The sequence below is a fragment of the Myotis lucifugus genome, unplaced genomic scaffold (assembly GCF_000147115.1).
Source record: "Myotis lucifugus unplaced genomic scaffold, Myoluc2.0 scaffold_125, whole genome shotgun sequence".
In the NCBI taxonomy this organism is placed as follows: domain Eukaryota; kingdom Metazoa; phylum Chordata; class Mammalia; order Chiroptera; family Vespertilionidae; genus Myotis; species Myotis lucifugus.
Genome location: NW_005871173.1, coordinates 994,865 through 1,014,269, shown reverse-complemented (window position 1 = coordinate 1,014,269; position 19,405 = coordinate 994,865). Strand labels below are relative to the sequence as shown.

General features: G+C 39.7%; 1 protein-coding gene across 1 annotated transcript in view; it reads left to right on the top strand.

Annotated features, from left to right (window-relative positions):
- The window catches only part of IPCEF1 (interaction protein for cytohesin exchange factors 1), a 71,480-nt gene extending 54,671 nt beyond the window's left edge, over positions 1 to 16,809 (top strand). The window contains exons 9-10 of the mRNA XM_023758182.1: positions 7,906 to 8,099; positions 15,547 to 16,809. Coding sequence (XP_023613950.1) covers positions 7,906 to 8,099; positions 15,547 to 15,711 — 359 coding nt within the window. The 3' untranslated portion in view covers positions 15,712 to 16,809. The remainder of the gene's footprint in view (positions 1 to 7,905; positions 8,100 to 15,546) is intronic.
- Positions 16,810 to 19,405: the final 2,596 nt, after the last annotated feature.

Sequence of the window (19,405 nt, the reverse complement as noted above, 5' to 3'; positions counted from 1 at the left end):
CTGCTTCATTTTTTTACATAACATTCACACACATATTATATACATATATAGATACACTACAAATCTTTTTTTATTGATTTCAGAGAGGAAGAAAGAGGGAGAGAGCGATAGAAACATCAATGATGAGAGAGAATCATTGATTGGCTGTCTCCTGCATGATCCACACTGGGGATCAAGCCTGCAACCCCAGCATGTGCCCTGACTGGGAATTGAACTGTGACCTCGTGGTTCATAGGTCGATGCTCATTTTTAAGAGATGACTTCACTATATGGAAAATGGATATTAGAAAGCTAACATAGACCATGTAGCTATTGAAATGGGCCAAAGTCAAATAATGTTGGTTGGATTAAGATGGTAGCAATGAGGGTTCAGGGGAGAAAAAATACACATATTTGGGATATATTGTAAAGATAAAATTCTACTCTGTTTAAGTCCATCCCCAGCACACAGTGGACATTAACAGAGTATTTGATGGATGAGTTGAATAAATGAATGAATCAAATGTGTGAAGGAAAGAGAGGAATCAAGGATGAGTCATATGTTTTCCAGCACATTCAGTTTCCTGTAGCATTAGATAATTTCAACTCCATAGGATTATGATATTCTGGGAAAAAAAAGTTTTCCTAGTAGGGATTTAATGGCCATATTTAAATACATAACTCTAAATATGTACAGTAGGTCCTTAAATAATGTCATTTCATTCAATATTATTTCATTATAATGTTGGTGAGATGGTGTAGAAACTTAACTCTTATTTATATCAATTAGCCTATGGTAACATAGGTTTCAGCATACATTTCACTGCAGTTCCATGAAACTATTGGCGAGGTTAAGTGAGGACTTACTGTACATTAAGGATTTTCTACAATAATAGAAATAAGAAAAAGAGAGCTTCATCTTAAAAAGGTAAGGGCATTTATATGTTCCAAACCTTCATTTTCTGCTTAGTGAAACTGAGATAGGGTGACTTCTTCCTTCCTCTTGCCTCAGTGCTCTTGTCCTTTCCTCCTTCTGGTCTTCCATTTCTATCTGTTGTTCTCACTTGTCTCTATCATGAAGCCACATGGATGATGGACCCAGTATGTTATGGGGCCAACTTGGCATATTTCTCTATAGTGCATTGAATTTGTACCCTTGGTTTTAGGCTATTTTTCCAGCTATTTTCCCCCATTTATTTCCCATTCAATCTCCACCTCATAAATATCTTTTAAAAAGAAAATGAAAACCTGCCCATATGTCTTTTTAATATGCGTGCCAATATTTTTTGTTTTCTTAGGATGTGGGCAAATACAGAAGTTTTATGACTGCATTACATATTTTACCAGATCCTGGGTGTTAATACAATTGAAAGAATACATTTTAAAGATAAATGGGATTATTTGATTTGAGAAGTAAGGTTATATATCAGATGCTCGGGCAATGGACTCAATCTTAGATTATTTCTAAAAATTACAGCCAAAAGAGTAATAATACTAAAACAAAAACAATATTAAAGGTTGTCTACTAGATTAGATTTGCTCTTATAATAAAAGCAATAATACAGGAGTAGTGAGTTGCCTTACTTAATAGAAACATCAAACATCCAAGAGAAAATAGGTATATGACTCAGCAGAGATGGTAAAACAAATATGGAAAAATGAGGAAAATTAAAGTGAAACTACTCTTTTCTCAGATTTACAAGAGCACAAGTAAAAATACTATCTTTATACTTGAATGCTTACTCTGACTTTCTCTCAATCTATTTTCTCTCTTACAGAATTTCTTTTACCTGCCATTTTTCAAAAAATCACCTCATTCCCAAATACCATTCTTCCAACTTCGCTTGTCTGTTTCTAAGCACTTATATCTTTGTTGCATCCAGGGCCACAGTCTACCATGACCTTGAATCTCACCCTCTGCTCCCAATTTTACCTACAGGTGTCTAGTTCAAATGTCCAAGCAGAGAATCCGATTATCTGGCCTATTTACCAGGTTTCTGTCTAGCTCATGAATTTCTTGCCCTGGGGTCTGGTGCCCCAGTTCAGCCAGCTACCACCCCAGTGACTGTATATTACCTATTTTGAAATAACTACCATTATAATTTATTCAAAAGAAAGTATATCAAATATTTTCATAGTATAGCATAGTATCTAAGACAATGAACTTTGGGTCAGAACCTAGGTTTGTCTCCTTGTGACCCTGGTCAAGGTTTTTAATCTTTCTATGCATGGACATAGAAAGACTTCTATGTCCTTTATATTTTTCTTTCATGTATATCAGGATTAATAATACTTTCCTCATGGGGTTGTTACAAAGATAATGAGATACTGTTGGTAGAGCAGTTAACATAATACTTCACCCATAGTTAAAACTTCATACTGAAGCTATCTCCACCAGCATGCACAGCAGCAAAAACAGGCAGAATCCCCCTCAAAATTATGCTCTCTTAGTGTTCTAGGTCAGTAGCATCCTAACTACTAGTAAAAATTAGTTACCCAGATTTATCTTAGTTATCTAATTTAAATTTGCTCATCATTATGATGTAAGTCTTTTTTCTACATTGTAGAGTTGTCAGAATCACTAGAGAAAGCCTGCAAAATGCTTTTAATCTATTGGCATCAGATGTTGTATGAAATAACATTTGTAAAACCTTAAAAGCTACACAGAATGTCCCAGTGGCTCTCATGATTTCTTCTCTTTGTGACCGATGCCTTCCATGGTCTTTCCTTTCTCCAACAGAACATTGCTGTTCTGTAGAAACAGGGAGCGCTGTTTCTGCCTAAACCTTTCCAAGTGTTTCACGTTTGGAAACTAACATTGTCTACTTTGGAGCAGCGTTGAGGCTTTTTTAATCTCCAAAGGTTCCCTTTCAAATTCTAATGTGAAATATGGCATATGAATTCCCCTTGTCTTCTGAAGCCAGAACTTATGTTCTAGGAAGAAAATAAAAACCACATTCTAGAAAGCACAAGGAAACACTAAAAATAAAATAGTGGGAGAGGCAAAGTTGAAAATACAGCTTTTAAAGAGAGGATCTGCTGACAGTGAATTCTTGGCCTCCAGGAGCACCCCTGGCCCATCCGAAGCAGACGATAGGCTTGAATACATGGGAGGTGGAGAAGGGAGGAGCACATTCATTTGACATAATCTTGGAAAGGAGTGAACTTCTAACCATTAGTTAAAAACGTTGTTATGTCTCATTTACTAATGTCACCAAGAAAGATTGTGTTAACAAAAAATACCATGTCTGTCCTGAGTCTAAATTATTCGATTACTGACCTAAGTTTGGAGAAAGTTGACTAGTCTGTCCCCTCGAGGCGAGCTGAGCTGATCTAACAGATGTGAAGTGTCACCAACATTCCCCTCAAAATCGTGCCAGCTCAACATATGAGATACCATGCTTTAGAGCAGGGATTCTGGACATACTCCTGTGAACAAAGCTGTAAATATATATATTTCATTAGGATGTAGCTCAGAGCAAATAGACAAGTCCCACCTTTCTCATTGTGACTCCAGTCCCTTTCTCTTCCGATGAGTTGAGGCTGGTGACACAATCCTGACATTGATGACACAGTCTAGCCTTGTTACTCTTTGTATGGTCCATGGGCCAGCAGTGCTGGCATTGCCTGGGAGCTTGTTAAACATTTAGAATCTCAGCACCATCCTGGCCTGACTTAATCAGAATATGCATTGTAACACAATCTCTAGGTGACTTTTGCCTGTCAAAGTTTGAGAAGACTGGTCTAGAAGCACCTTGTGGGATTGAACTTTTATTCTTACTTCCATCATGGATTTACATTTGGGAAAGATTATTTACTGTGTTTCAAGAATCTCCATTTCTTCGCATCCATAACATAAAAATAGTTTTCACGTTTCTTGGCAAAGCACTGGTGAGGCTAGATGAGATAGACTATGAAGTGCCTTATGTGGAGAAGGGAATTAAAGTCTTGTTAATTTACGGAAGAAGACTAAAATATACTCTGGAGAGGAAGGATAACAATTGCATTGGAAACACTTGGCTGTCCGACAGAATTCGTTTATTTCCTATCAGAAGCCAAGGGAAGTGGAAATAATTAACCTGGCTTCTGTGTCCAATGGGGGAGAGAGCAGTGGTCTTTCCTGCCCATCTTTTTTCTTGCTGTTTTTACAATCTGGTAAAATAGGAGAAATAATCCTGTGCTTCCTGATATGTAATTATAATTTAGAAAAATATTGACATAAGAATGTGAAAGAGAGCTTTTTACAATATTACTTTACAGAGAAGCCCCTTAAAGGTACAGGAGTAGTCCTGTGGGCTAACAGGCCAGTGCTAATCTTCATATAGCAACTGGGAAAGGACTCACCTTTGCTTTGGGCTCAGGTGCAAGCTCTGTTTCATTGTGTGCTTATATCCTTTTGTTCCCCTATGATTCTATTTATCATCTGTTTCTGTTATTACTGAATGCTCATTTAATGGCCCTGTGAAGACCTAAGCACCAGCCACTAGCAGCAGTGAAAACAATATAAAGTCCTTGTCTAGGGGTGGGCATGGTTAGATCCTGAGTATCTAGCAATACATTGTACGCCTCTCAGATCACGACACAAAAGAGCCAGTAAGGATATTTTTATTTGACGACTCGCATCACCATTTTTTATTTTGTTGTCCTCCTGCTTGTGGGCTTTTCTGGAGTCAGGTTATTAGAAGTTAGACACAGAGGCTTTCAGTTTTAGGTTTCTGCTAAGGAGAGATGATGGCTGAGAAGTAAGAATAATGCAATAACTTGCCTTTCATTTTCCTCCTTATTTCTCCAAGAGCTTTAACCTTATCTCACTATTATCTCCAATTTCAAAATGGATCCAAAAAGAGAATATTATTTGTTCATATTTTAGGTGGATTCTGTATTAACTTTCAGTAATCTTAAATAGGTCCACTTCAACTGTGTGTTAATTTTAAAGTTACACACACACACACACACACACACACACACACACACCTACATATATTCTCATTGCTAATGTTCCAAAGTGGAAGTGAGGGAAAGAAATATGTGTGTGTAGAAGAGAGATACCTCTGATATTTTAACATAAATATATACCCATATAAGTATGTTAAACAATAATAAAATTATCCAAAAGGCAGTCCTTTTTTCATTTATGAAATGTATTTTATGTCACATTATTCTAAGATTCTAATTATTTTTATCTTTACCAATTTAATATCTGTTGAATTAGATACATAATCTTAATATAATCATTTTACTAAAACTGACATAATTACAAACTAATGTATTAGTCAAGAGTACTTTTATTTTCTATCATACATTTTAGTAGAATAATTTACCAGCTTAGTGAACAGAGAGAAACTTAAAGAAACCACTCTGTGTATCTTTGCTATATGCTTGCTTGATTTGCTTCTTGAAGTTTATTAAATATGTATTACTTACTTTAAAAATACTGTAGTCCTGAAGGCTATGTATTTAGACTTTATTAGAAGTAGAGTCTCACCTGCCTACTAGCTATAAAAAACACAGGGTTTCACAGAAGTAGGTTTACAGTTGTGAGTATGTAAAACAGAGTTTATTTTTGTATTATTATTTATTGATTATTGTATTATTCTCTATAGGAACAACTGTAAGCCTACTTTTGCCTTGTCCTTTATATAAAATGGCCATTTTCTGGTGTGTCTGAAAACTGCGAGAGTCCCAACCCTAATGTCCCCTCTAAGACTCAGATGTCATTGTATTTAATTTTCTTAAAACTTGCCATGTCTCCAGCTTACCTGCAGGACTGCTAGCATGCTTCGTATTTCTGTGAAGGTGTTACCAGTGGTCTTGATGATCTCATAAAAGTTTACTTTCTTTACAGCTTTATTGAGATATGTTTCACCTATCATAAAATTCACACATAAAAACACACAGTTCAGTGGTTGTTAGTATATTCACAGGGTTGTGTAACTGTGGCCATAATCTAATTTGAGAACATTTTTAGCACCACATAGAGAAACCTGTACACTTTAGCTGTCAACCCCCATTTTTCTCCCTGGGGGAAACCCCTAATCTATTTTCTGTCTCTGTGGGTTTGCCTATTTTGGACATTTTATATAAATGGACTCACATAGCATGTGGTCTTTGGGCATTGGCTTCTGTTACTTAGCAGAATGTTTTCAAGGTTCTTCCATGTTGTAGTATGTTCATTTTTTTAAATTACTGAATCATATTCCATTGTGTGTATAGGCCACAATCTGTTTATCCATTCATCAATTGATGAACATTTAGGCTGTTCCAACGTTTTGTCTCTGTGAATAGTGTTACTTTGAACATTCATGTACAAGTTTTTGTTACCACTCTTTAAAAATGTATCTTTATTGTTAAAAGTATTACAGATGTCCCCCATTTTCCCCTTTTACCCCTTCCACCCTGCACTCCCCCAGGGCATGTACCCAAGTTTCAGGCTCGAACCCCAGTGTGGGGCATGCAGGAGGCAGCTGATCAATGATTCTCTTTCACCATTGATGTTTCTCTCTCACCACGCTATTGTCTGTGTCCATGGGTTATGCATATAAGTTCTTTGGTTAATCTCTCCCTACCCACCCATCCACTCCCCACCTCCCCTTTTATGTTACTACTATATAGATATACAAATTTATTTCAGAGAGAAAGGGAGAGGGAGAGAGAAAACTCCAGTAAGCTGAGAACTTCAATGGTGTCACTAAATGCATGTCTCAGCCATGTCCTATAGATTGGCTCCATTCTCATGATTCCTGGAATCTTCTAGTCCACATCATCATACCACTCAGTTTAGGAAAAAAGGGAGATTGATTCTGTGATAACCCCAAACCAAAGTTTTTTGGTAAGATTTTAACTGGGTTTATAGTTATTGAGGTCCCTGGCTCCAGCTGGCCTGCTCTGAAACCCATGCTCATTCCTAAATCAATGACTGTGGCCAGCATGATGGAGCTGCCATTGGATTAACCTAGCACAAATGGTCCCCTGCATCTCGGGTAGAGTTGCTTCGCTAGAAGCATTTGGGCTGGGGCTGGAAGGTTTGGTTAGGAACGTGAGTGGAGGAAGCAGAACAAATAACCATTATCTGCTCAAAGCCACAGACCACAGGCAGGTTTCTTCTTTCAATGGCAGTTAGATGTCATCTGGGAAAGTGATTCTGAAGCTTGAGGGTGTGTATTAGTTTGCTAGGGTTTGCCTGTGCCATCACTGTATTTTTGAAGCACGTAACTCTTTTGGTTTCATAGGTTCACAGATGGAGAGGAATTTTGCCACAGGATGAAACATTCCTTGGGTCTCTCCAATACCAGATATAGATGAAATTTGGATTAGATTTTAAACTTAGCGTTGATTTTGGAATGGGTTAAGACTTTGGGGATGTTGGGATGGTATGAATATGTTTTGCATGAGAGAAGGACATGAATTTTGGCTGGCTAGATGGTGAATTATTATGGGTTTGATTGTGTTCCTCCAAAATTCCTATGTTGAAGTCCTGACCCCTGTACCTTAGGATGTGACCTCATTAGAAACAGAAAAGGTGCAGATGTAATTAGTTAAGATGAGGTCACTAGGGTGAGTCCGAGTCCAATATGACTGGTGTTCTTATAAAAGGGACACATTTGGACTCAGAGGCACGCACACAGGGAGAACACCCTGTGAAGACTGAGTTATTCTGCCGCAAGCCAAGGAACCAACAGAAGCACAGAGAGAGGCCTGGAATAGATCCTTCCTTCCCTAGCGTCTTCAAAGGGAACATGACTTTGCCAAAACAAAGTACCATAAACTGAGTGACTTAGACAACAACAATTTATTGCTTAACAGTTCTGGAAGCTGGAAGTCTGAGATCATTGTGTCAGCAGGGCCTTGTTTTAGGACCACCGTGTCCAGTGTTCTCACCTTGATTTTAACTGGGTTTATTGTTATTGCTTTTTTTTATTTTAATAGAAGAAACAAAAGTGTCTGGAGATGATGAAATGGAGAAGCTCTACAAGTCATTAGAGCAAGCCAGTCTATCTCCTCTTGGGGACCGACGACCTTCAACCAGAAAGGAGTTGAGAAAGTCCTTTGTGAGGCGGTGTAAAAATCCATCCATAAATGAGAAACTCCACAAAATCCGAACCTTGAATAGCACATTAAAGGTAAAAAATTTCAAACTCTAGATGAACTCTGTGGATGTGGGGTAAAGAATGGCTGGTTCTGCAGAGATTCATGCTAGCCACTGTGTGTGTGTGTGTGTGTGTGTGTGTGTGTGTGTGTGTGTGTGTTTTGTGTGTTTTGTGTGTTTGTGTGTGGGGGCGGGGCGGGGAGGGAGGGAAGTAAAAGCAAGTCCAGTCTCTGTGGGATGAGGTGACTTTTGGTGTTCTTGAAGCACCACAATACTCACAGGGGTAACCCATCTACTTTTCTACATAGGCCTTGATTTTTATATTCACGCTGATAAAACATTTCAAATGTTAAGCTCCTTAGAAGTCAAGGACCATGTGTAATAATTTTTGTGTGTGTACCTTTTTACCTAGCCCAACAGATGTTGATGAGCGCTTAAGATAGTTAACTTGTGAGAATAAACAGTAATATTAATAAGATTTTGGGATTCCACTGATTTATCACGAAGTGCCACTATTCTGTACTACATCCAGAAGAAATTTTCTAGACTTCATATAGAGCAAAGATTTAGTGACTCTCAGCTGTAGGCTCTGCAGCCAAGATACGCCACGAGAGCTGAGCAGTAGGAAATATATACTTCACGGTAATAGACCAGCAGATGTTTTCACAATGGGAATGAGGGAGAGTGTGCAGGATGTACTGATGCTATTTTCAGGGCCTCCTGTAACTAAAATGAGTCCTCATAACAAAAGCATTCTGCTTTCACATTTAGATTATAGCATGAACAGGAGGAGGCCAGGATACTTGGTCAACTGGTCCTGAACTAGCAAAGGATTTATAGATTCTGAAAAGCCTTGATAGATCCTGCAATTAATTTCTGTTTTGTGCATGTCCTTCTGTATCAAGAATTTGAGTCTCTTTCCAGAAAGAAATATCAGCAATCAAAGCACAAGGGTACAAAGACATGGCTGAGTGACTCTTAGTCAGATGTCCCAGTTAGTCAATAGAAGACCTCAGCACCCTATAAGGCTGCAAAAATGAGACTGAAAAAGAAAAGGGAAAGGGGTATTTTAATTATACAAATAAAATCCAAATGCAGAAAAATTCCCTAACATTTATTGATGAAAAACATCACTGGCACACATTTTAAAGGCAAATATGTTACATTTCACATTATGTACAAAATTGATACATGTTTGGTTACTTGATGTACTATGCCTTCGTATGTTGGGATTTTACTAACTTAATTGTGGTAACTGCTATAAATGAATATATTTTTCATTGAACAAATATTTCCCAAATCTTACTATGGACCAAGCACTATTCTAGGGCACTGGAACTATTGAATGGACCCCACCTGACAATGGAAACAGAAGAAAACAGTTAGAATGCAATGTGCTAAGATGTTGTAGTTGATACAAGCTTAGGGTGCTTTGGTAGTCCAGATGAAGGCAGTAGCTGCCTATCTGAGGCCGTTAGGGACAGTGCTGACAACTGACAAATGAGTAAGAGATGAAGAATATCAGGATGAGCCCAGCTGGTGTGGCTCAGTAGTTGAGCGTCATGGTTTGATTCCCGGTAAGGGCACATGCCTGGGTTGCAGGTTCGATCCCCAGTGTGGGATGTGCAGGAGGCAGCTGATTAATGATTCTCTCTCATCATTGATGTTTCTATCTCTCTCTCCTTCTCTCTTCCTCTCTGAAAAACAAAACAAAACAAAATAAAACAAAAAAGAATAGCAGGATGAGAAGGAAGGGCATTCAAGGAGGAGGAACTGGCTTGGGTAAATGTATGTCAGTGGATCATGCTTTAGCCCATGTTGGGAGACATAGGAAATGGAGGCTAAGGAAAGGATAGGCAGTGCAGGCCATTTCTAGAAGGAGAAAGACTGTGTTCTCCACCTCTCATACAACAGCAGGCTTAGGATTCTAGACCATCACAAGACCATGTCCTAGCCTGGCCACTGAGAGGCTAGGTTTATACATGGAATTCAAAGGTTTTAGCGGCCTCATGTGGTTCTCTGTAATCTCCTGCTCTCTGTGCACTGTGGCCATATAATTGTTCAATCCAGCTTTTTCCTTTCCCCCTGTGCATTAGGTATCTATTGCTAGGTAACAAAAAAAATCTTAAAACTTAGCAGCCATAATCAATAAACACTTATTTCACAATGTCTGTGGGTCAGGCATCCGGGCATGGCTTGCTGAGGAGCTTCGCCCTCAAGGGCCTGTGATCCAGGCCTCAGCTGGGACTGCATTCCTTCCTCCCCTGGGGGAGTCAGTACTCCCAGTCTCTCTCATGAGGTTGTTGACAGAATTCAGGTCTTCACAGGTTGCTGGACTGAGGGTCTCAGGTGTTCATTGTTGGTGGGAGGCCACACAGTTCCTTGCCCTGCAGCCCTTCCTCAGGGTAGCTCCCAAAATGAAAACTGGCTTCCTTGAGAGCAAGTAAGAAAAGGAGAGTGAGTGAACAAGATGGATCATATGCCCATGTCAGTCATGACATCCCGTTACATTCACAGTATTTACAGTATTCTGGTCCTTAGAAGCCAGTCACTAGGCCAGCATGGATCCACAGAGGGGGATTATACAAGGGCATGAATACCTGGGAGCAAAGAGCACTGGGGGCCATGTCAGGGGTTATAATGCCCACTGAAGAACCACTCTCACATTCCTGGAAGGAAGCCCTTTCCACAAATCCCTTAGGCCTCACGAAAGTGTGATGCTGGGGCTGTGAAACATCATCCATGTCACCTGTTCCTATCAACCTCATAGGAGGAAGGAAGACATGATTGTGTGGAACTTGACTTTGGTGAAAAAAATGCACATCAAACTATTCATTGGACAAAGATAATTTAGTGCTGTATATTTATTCAAGTCAGAAGGCTATAAGAATTATTTTAACCATCTTTAATTAATTTTTAATTGAATATATTGCAATGGCATTGAATAATACATTTATACACGTTTCTGGGGTACAATTCTATAATACATCATCTGTATATTGCATTGTGTGTTCACCACCCCAAGTCAAGTTTCCTTACATCACCATTTCTTCCCTTTACCCTCTCCTACCTTTCCCTATCCCCTTCCACCTCTGGTAATTACCAAACTGTTGTCTATGAGTTTTTTTGTTTGTTTTCTTAATCCCTTCATTTTTCACACAGCCCCTCCAACCTCCCTTCTGATAACTGTTAGTCTGTTCTCTGCATTTATAAGTCTGTTTCCATTGTGTTAGTTTATTTCGTTCATTAGATTCCACATATAAGTGAAATCATATGGTACTTGTCTTTCTCTGGCTTTAAAATGCAAAGCAGTCAGGATGGTGGTTGTCTTTGAGGAGGAGGGAAGGATATGATGGGAGGGGCCACAAGTACAGCCTCTGAGATACTGGTAAGGGTCCTTTTTTGACTTTGGTGGTGGTTACAGACTGGTCCATTTTGTGATAATTCATCAAGTACCAGCCCTATTGTGTGTGTGCTGTTCTCTGTATATGTTACATCAAGATTTATTTAAAAAACACAACACACTTCAAAGCTCGAGTGTGGACAAGCAGAGACAACAGTTTCATGCAGAAACAAGGGAACTGTTTTAACAATAGTGTTTATATTAGTGATAGGCACATTCCATACATAAAAAAATATCCCTGTATGGGGATTGTATTGGAACAAATGTGGAAATTCTTCAAGAACACTGAGAAGACTATCATGTCATGCTCTAATATAGATCTTAGGAATTTCTGATAGCTCAACATCCACTGACTTTTGGCTAAGTCTGCCTTTATTTCATAATGAATGATTACTGGAATAATTAAGGGGTCTGCTTGAAAGTTTATCTCAGGGTTTCCCTGGTCTATGTCAAGAGGAACTAACCCTTCTTTGCCCAACTGCTCCGATAGAATACAATTTCAATGCTTAGGTTTTGAATCAAGTTAATCTGCTGCATATTTGGAGTGAAAAATGAAATTATAGCATCTGTCTTTCACATTATTTTTTGGAAGCCCTACCAAGCCCAGCCTACCTGCCAGAAAGCAAGGATGATGTTGTAAAAGTGGCTCAAAGCATTGGGAGAGCAGGACCCAGCGTGATGCTGCTGAGTCCAGGGTGCTAGGTCCAGGAAGGAGCTCAGAGGGCTTGTTGTTCCATTAATTCCCTTCCTCTAAATTCTTGTCTGCAGTGTTTTTCTTTTATCCATTAAAAGCTAACACAGACTTGAGCCAAATGGTAAGACACTTGGATTGTTTAGACTATAAAACATGTGTGGTGTTAGCCCGAAGTTGAAGAGACCCTTTCCTAAAGCCTTTTATCGGATTTAGAGGGATGATTAGTGCACATTTGCCTTTAAAAATTAATTTTCCAAATTTTGTTCAACTGCAAAGCTCTTATTTGTTTTTCAGTAAAATATTAGGATCTCTCTCTGAACAGATGTCAAAATTTCTTTAGAGCAAAAGTAAGAATCCTTAAATAACTTCATATGAATAGACTATGGTGTTAGAGGATGAAAGCTTTTTTTTTTTAATACTGTTTTTTGATGGGAGCATAAATGTTGAGAACTCAGAGAGAAGAAAGAAAACTCTCTGGGCCCTGGCTCGACTTTCTGTCAGGAACCCTCCCCAGTTACCCGCTTACTTCGCCGCCCTCTGCTTCTGGTCCTGGCCACCTGCTTGTTATCCTTCTTTGATTACTTTCCTACTGAACAATTTTTTCTCTTTTCTTAAACCTAAATATATGTCTTGATCTTCATCTATTATCACATCCTTATTCACTTGAATCAAGATGATAAATCTCATCACTCAGACTTCTGTATGGGGGGTACTTTTCTCTTGAAATCTATATTATTCTGGCCAATCTAGAAACTGGAAAAGAAGAATACAAAAATGTAATAAAACAATAGATTTGAGTGCCACTAACGTTTGTGATCATCTATGACCAGATACTTCATTTGCATAAAACAAGTGCTGACAATTCTAGAATCCTTAAAACTATGTGGAAATGTCTATATGGTTAGACAGATATAGATATGTGATATACATATATAACATATAATATATATACTAGAGACCTGGTGCATGAAATTAGTGCACTCAGGGGGGGTCCCTCAGCCCGACCTGCACCTTCTTGGAGTCTGGGAGCCCTCAGAGGATGTCCGACTGCCACAGAGGCAGGAGAGGCTCCCACCACTGCCACGGCACTCGCCAGCCGTGAGCCACAGGGCACACTGACTACGAGGGGACAGCTCCTGCATTGAGCGTTTGCCCCCTGATGGTCAGTGAGCATCATAGCGACCGGTTGTTCCACTGTTTGGTCGATTTGCATACTACCTTTATATAGGATGTATATGTGTGTGTATGTGTGTGTGTGTGTGTGTGTGTGTGTATAACATGTATAAAAACATTTTTGTTTGTTTACGGAGATGATTTTTGGGGGTTCCAAATACAGTGGGGCCTTGACTTACGAGTGTCCCGACTAACGAGTTTTTCGAGATATGAGCCGTCTCTCGGCTGATTTTTTGCTTTGAGTTGCGAGCTAAAATTCGGGTTACGAGCCAGCTTCAGATACCCCACTGCTAGTTGGCGCAGTGAACGTCACAGTGAACGCCACAACATCAGCCCAGCATCACGTGTCTCACTCGTTCACTGTTGATTTGACATACGAGTAATTTGAGTTACTAGCTCCGTCACGGAACGAATTAAACTCGTAAGTCAAGGCCCCACTGTAGGGTTCATGATGCAAAAGAAATTAAAAAGCAAATGAATAAGTAGTTCATTCATTATTATTTCATATATTAATTTTTTCATCAAGTATTTAGTGAATGTCCACCATGTGTCAGTCATTCTTTCAGGTACTTGGGGATATAGCAGGGGGTATATCACACAAAATTATCTGCCCTCATGGAGCTATATTTAGGTAGAGGGAGAAATAAACAAAGTAAGTAAGTAATTTTATAGTATACAAAGTGATGATAGATTTATAGAGAAGAGAAGGTGGATAAAGAATGTTGAGGGATCGCTAATTAATTAGGATAGGCATGAAAATCCTCTTTGAAAGATGGAATTTGAGTAAATTAATTGTGTAGATGTAGGTAGTGAGCGATAGGAACTGGGGAGAAATATTCTTCTCATTGTTTCTTTTCCTAAAAACAATTGAACAAGGTCATCAGCTGCAAGGGAGGATGGGGGCAAGGCTTGAGTAGAGACAGGAAGTTTTGAATTAGTCCTTTGGAAGAGGGAGAGAGGAAAGGGATGAGAAAACGTGATGAAAGTCCACTTAATGGCAGTGGTCATGAGTTTGAACTATAACCAGTGAGCACAGCTGTACATTTTTAGCTACACATATGCCATCCTGAAGGTAGGTAAAGAGAGTGGTTCATTAATATATATGTATTGAATGTCTTCCTGCAATTGGCATTGTGTTAGGTATAAAGAACACAGCAATGAATTCAATATGTTTATTATCACCTTCCTTACAAAGCTGTAGAATAGGTGGTATGAGGAATCCATGAATATCTAAGCATAACATGGTGAGCAACAAATGGTGCTCCAGCCCACAGAACCTTGGACATGAAGAGGAACCATTAAGGGGCTCAGCATTTTAGGTGGATCCCGGCACTGCCACACGGAAGGTGGATTTGAAGTGAAGATTAGAGGCAGGGACCCCTTTAGGAGGCTGTACAGCAGATCGAGTGTGGTCTATTGGACTTAGTCTGAAATTAGGGTGATAGTCATAGGGATGGAGGAAGCAAGAATAGATTTGAGATAAAATTGTTAGGACTGAATGATCTTTTTTTGAATGTGGAAGCTGTTGCATCTTATTTTGACCTCATTTCTTGACTACAGAAAGCTTCCCTAACCTGGGTCCGACATTTCAGAAATGTGTGTCATTGATTACAGAGGAGGCAGGGTGAGGTGAAATAATATGAGTAGATTCTATACTCTATTAGCACCAGTGCAGTAGATACTGTTTTCAAGGAAGGTTAGTAGTCTTTGAATAAAAAAAATGGCCTGTATAGTTATTCTGCATATATTAATTAAATAAATGTGTGTGTGATTTATTAAAAATTAAGATAAAATACAAAAATATATATTTTTTATTGTCTTATATCTTAGGGAAAGCACTGTTTCCCATTTTACTTGGTGAAGTTTGGCTGGCCACTGAAATAATGATACAGTTATGAGTTTCAGGAGGAATAATGGTCACACTAAGACAGAACTGTCACTGTGGTGTGCAAAAATGGGTTAATCAGAGAAGCGTCACATAGGAGACCTTGGCTGTATGTCTAGTTCTTCCACTGGGTAGGATACCTAACAGATGTCCTGCCATATATCTTAGGATTGTTGTAGGGATTTGAATATTAACGGGTAAACACACTTTGATAATTTTTATGAATATGTATGTGCAATTATTTGTAAAAGGGATGAAGGTGGCTTATTGAAATTGAGATACTCACTACAATCCCCATCCCCCCCCTTTATTTTCTACTTGGACAGTGTAAAGAACATGACCTGGCCATGATTAACCAGTTGCTGGATGATCCGAAGCTGACAGCCAGAAAATACAGGGAGTGGAAGGTCATGAACACCATGCTGATTCAGGACATCTATCAGCAGCAGCAGGACCCTGAGTCCGCATCAGCCCCTGCAGGCTCCCCCTAGGGACTCCAGAAACCATCTTCCTCTGCCTCTGTTGAAAGTTCTGTTTGACAACAAGCCAGCATTCTCTGCCCTTCTCCCCCCAAGCAACTCTTCAAGATGTTGCAAGAGCTTACATTTTTCCTTAAAAGGAAAACTGAGACCAGTTCCTCAAGTATCAGCTTCCTGTAGAGATGCAGTCTTGGTGAGGACCAGCACCAGGAGCAGCAGGACTCCCTCCAGGTGTGGCGTTCCCATGGAGACTGGAGGGATGGAGTCCAGTTGAACAGTCTTTGTGTTCCCGCTGGGAGCTCAGTTATGCCAGACTCTAGGTGGAATGTGAAAACTCTAGCTTCTGTTCCCTGCTCTCAAGAGAATTACAACAGTCCGTGGACGAAGGATCACCTTTTTACCATAGAAATATTCAGTTCTCCAATTCTACTGAGTTGGGCAGCTGAGTTCTCCAAATCATTTTGTGGGATGAAGGAATGTTTTCTATGGCAGTAACTGGAAAAGGACAAATGTTTTTGTGGAACTGAAATCCCCTGCCCCTGGTCCAGAAAGGTGGTACCTTTTCCACGAGTGGAGAAACACTTCATAGCGAGTGGGGTGTGGGAGAACCCGAGAAGGAGGCGTGTTCTGTATTCCACTCACTCAAAGGACAGCTTGATGGCTTCATACTTCCCCAGCTGGGGGTGAAGTGAGATCTCATTATCTTTCCTTTCCACAGAACAGCTAACAAAAATGTCTCCTTATACTTGGAGGCCTCTACTCCTTCCCAGCATTTCTGAACCACTGTAGGAGACAGTAACAGGTCCCGCAAGGAATGTTTGCTGCAGTTGTCCTTGGGTGTGTGCCTGTGCACAGTATAACTTTATGTCTAGGTTCCCCAGGATAAATATTGCTGAGATCATTCTGTTATCTGAATTGTTTAAATACCGTTACTCCAAAAAACAACAACAACCAGCCAACAAAAACGACAAGAGAGTTAAAACATGATTGTTTTATTTTTGTATGTTGATGTCACATTGTGTCCTATGTGAATAGCCATCTATAATGTTTGTTATTTAAGTATATTTATAGAAGTTCAAATTACTAGTGTTTTAAAAGATGATATACTATTCTATGTTTTGCTCAGTATATATTCTCAAAGGATATACATTTTTGCTTGAGAAAAATAGAAATACTATTGATGATTGATTCATTGGAGTTATTACATATATAATGTATGAGGAATGCTCAGGAAATCTTGTGGGATCAATGAGGGGGCATGCAATAATTATCTTTCATTTTCTGATTTATCTCTTTCTCTCTCCCTCCCTCTCTCCCTCCTAGCCTCCCTTTCTCCCTGCAGAGGGCTTAAATTTCTCTGTTTTAAGTCACCCCCTTAACTGGAAATGGACTTTCATCTTACATTATCCCTTTGGATAAATAAACTTTAAATCTTATGCCATTTATGCCCTAAACCAAATGAAACACAACTAATGTAGTATTTTGCCTAAAGACCTGTAGAAATTTAGGGGTCTGTTAAAGAGAACTAATTTCATTAGAGAAGCAATATGAAAGTCTTCCCTTACTAATCATCATGAATATTTTTCACCATAAAAGTAACCACAAACCACCCAAACCCCACGTTGGCCCTACCCCTAGCAAATGGTCATCATACCACAGTTTTCTGTATAGCATTTAACCATGGCTTGACATTCAAATGGAAATAACCCCTGAATTTTATCTGCAAACTAAATGGAAATAGTTGCTGAATATTTTCCCAAGCTTTACTAAGAAGTCTTAATACTTTGCAAAAAAAAGAGAAAAGAAATAAAAGAAAAACAAAACAAAAAACCGCCAACCTAAGCATTAGGGAAGAAAAAATATCAAACTAGAGAAAACACACACACACACACACACACACACACACACACACACAAAAGAGGAAGAAACCTGTAGTGTTAGAAGCTTGTGTGAGATAAGAGACCAGGGCAGTAAACTCTTCAAAGCTCCTACACCAAGTGGAACATGCTGGCCTGTGATGAGTTACTGTTGGCACCGGAGAGAAGTAACCATTCGTGTCCTCAGATTGGGACCTGCAGCTTCTGGTAGGAGAAGCCGATGCTTTCATCTCTCCTCTGGAAATGATCATGTAGCAGTTATTACAACATTGATTGTGTAGGACTCACAATGTCAGCCACCTGTTGAGGGAAGGAGACGTAACGGAGGAGATAATAATGGACTGTGACATACTGTTTTCCCACCTTTGTTCTCTGGTTCCCAGCACCAACCTATACATTTCAAGAGTTGTTTTTTTGTTTGTTTTTTTCCCCCTAAATTGAATTCTTCCAAAAGCTTTTGACTAGGGCTTGGGATATATTTCAGTGTTCTGTTTTGGCTTTTTATGAATACACATTTAACTGACCTTTTAGTAGACTTTCCCTTAGAACCATCCAGAAGCAAAGTAGGTTCATGAGATTACTTAATCAAGCCGTTCAGTTATTTTTCAAAGTCAAGTTAGTCTAGACATGTTTGCTTTGTTAGTTAAAGCAGCCACTTTGCAGAATCTCCCCAAATGGGAGTTAAACTGAACTGTACCATTTTGCATCCTGCTCGCCTAGACCAAGGGGAGACTGCTCTACCCACACCTGTCAACATAGGGTCTGAGGGCTGTGGATTGACCCAGAACCATGGCTGTTCAGTAAGGAAGTAGAGAATCTCTAAGCATAACCAGGTCCAAACCCTGTGGGCACCTTCTATTGATTAGGATCTGGATCAGACTCCTCCTTGGGGTTGCCGGGAGGACCACTTCTCACCATTGTTAGTCTGTAGACCCAAACTGGTGCCTGCTATGATACCCTCACCTGCTCTATTGCAGCACATGCTAAATCAGATGGCCCTGTATGTGAGTTCCATCTTTTTTGTTTTTAATAATTCTTGGTTCTGCTACAATCCCAGCATAGTATCAAAGGCCTGGGAAGAATCATAAAGCACATTTTTGCAAAGACTCCAGGAAGCCTAAGAAAGAACTTATGTTTGAAGTGAGATTTCAATGTGAACCAATGCCTTATATGTATGCAGCACTTTATAGTTTGCAAACAGTGTTTCAGGCTCCCCCTCCCCCTCCCCAGTGGTCTTCATGGGATGATTGTGGTTTATTACTACTCAGTCTGATGGAGCGAGGAAACACACTCTGAAAGGTGAGGTGCTGGGGAGAGCCCCAGGTGGTATAGCCAGGACTTGCACTTGTTCCTCCCTCTCCCCTTACTTTGCTCAGTTGCTGTTGTGTCCAAGTAGTTGGACTTGGAGTGCCCATGCCTTTGTGCTGAAACGGGCACCTGCTGTGGTGGCTTTTGCAAAGTCATCCATTTGACCCCCCTGGGGAAGGGGGGAGGGAGCCTTCTTTTCCTTGAACACAGTCTCTTCCCACAGGTTACTGTCCCTCCCGCAGTGACCTGCTGACTGTGAATTGGGGTTTAACCTAAGAACTCTGGGCTTCTTTGCCTTCCTTCTGAGAAGCCTACTGCTTGTGAGGTGCTGTGAGACCCTTGGATGAAAGAGACACACTTCAAGAAACGGAGTGCATTTTTTTGTTTTCCTTTCAAAGAGTGTCAGGAGATGTCAGAGACAGAGCTTAGTGGCTAGGGGCCACTAGTCACGTAATTGTGAGGATAATTTCCCCAGAAAGCCTTTAAATCACAAACAAAATCAGAGATAAAACATTAAAAAA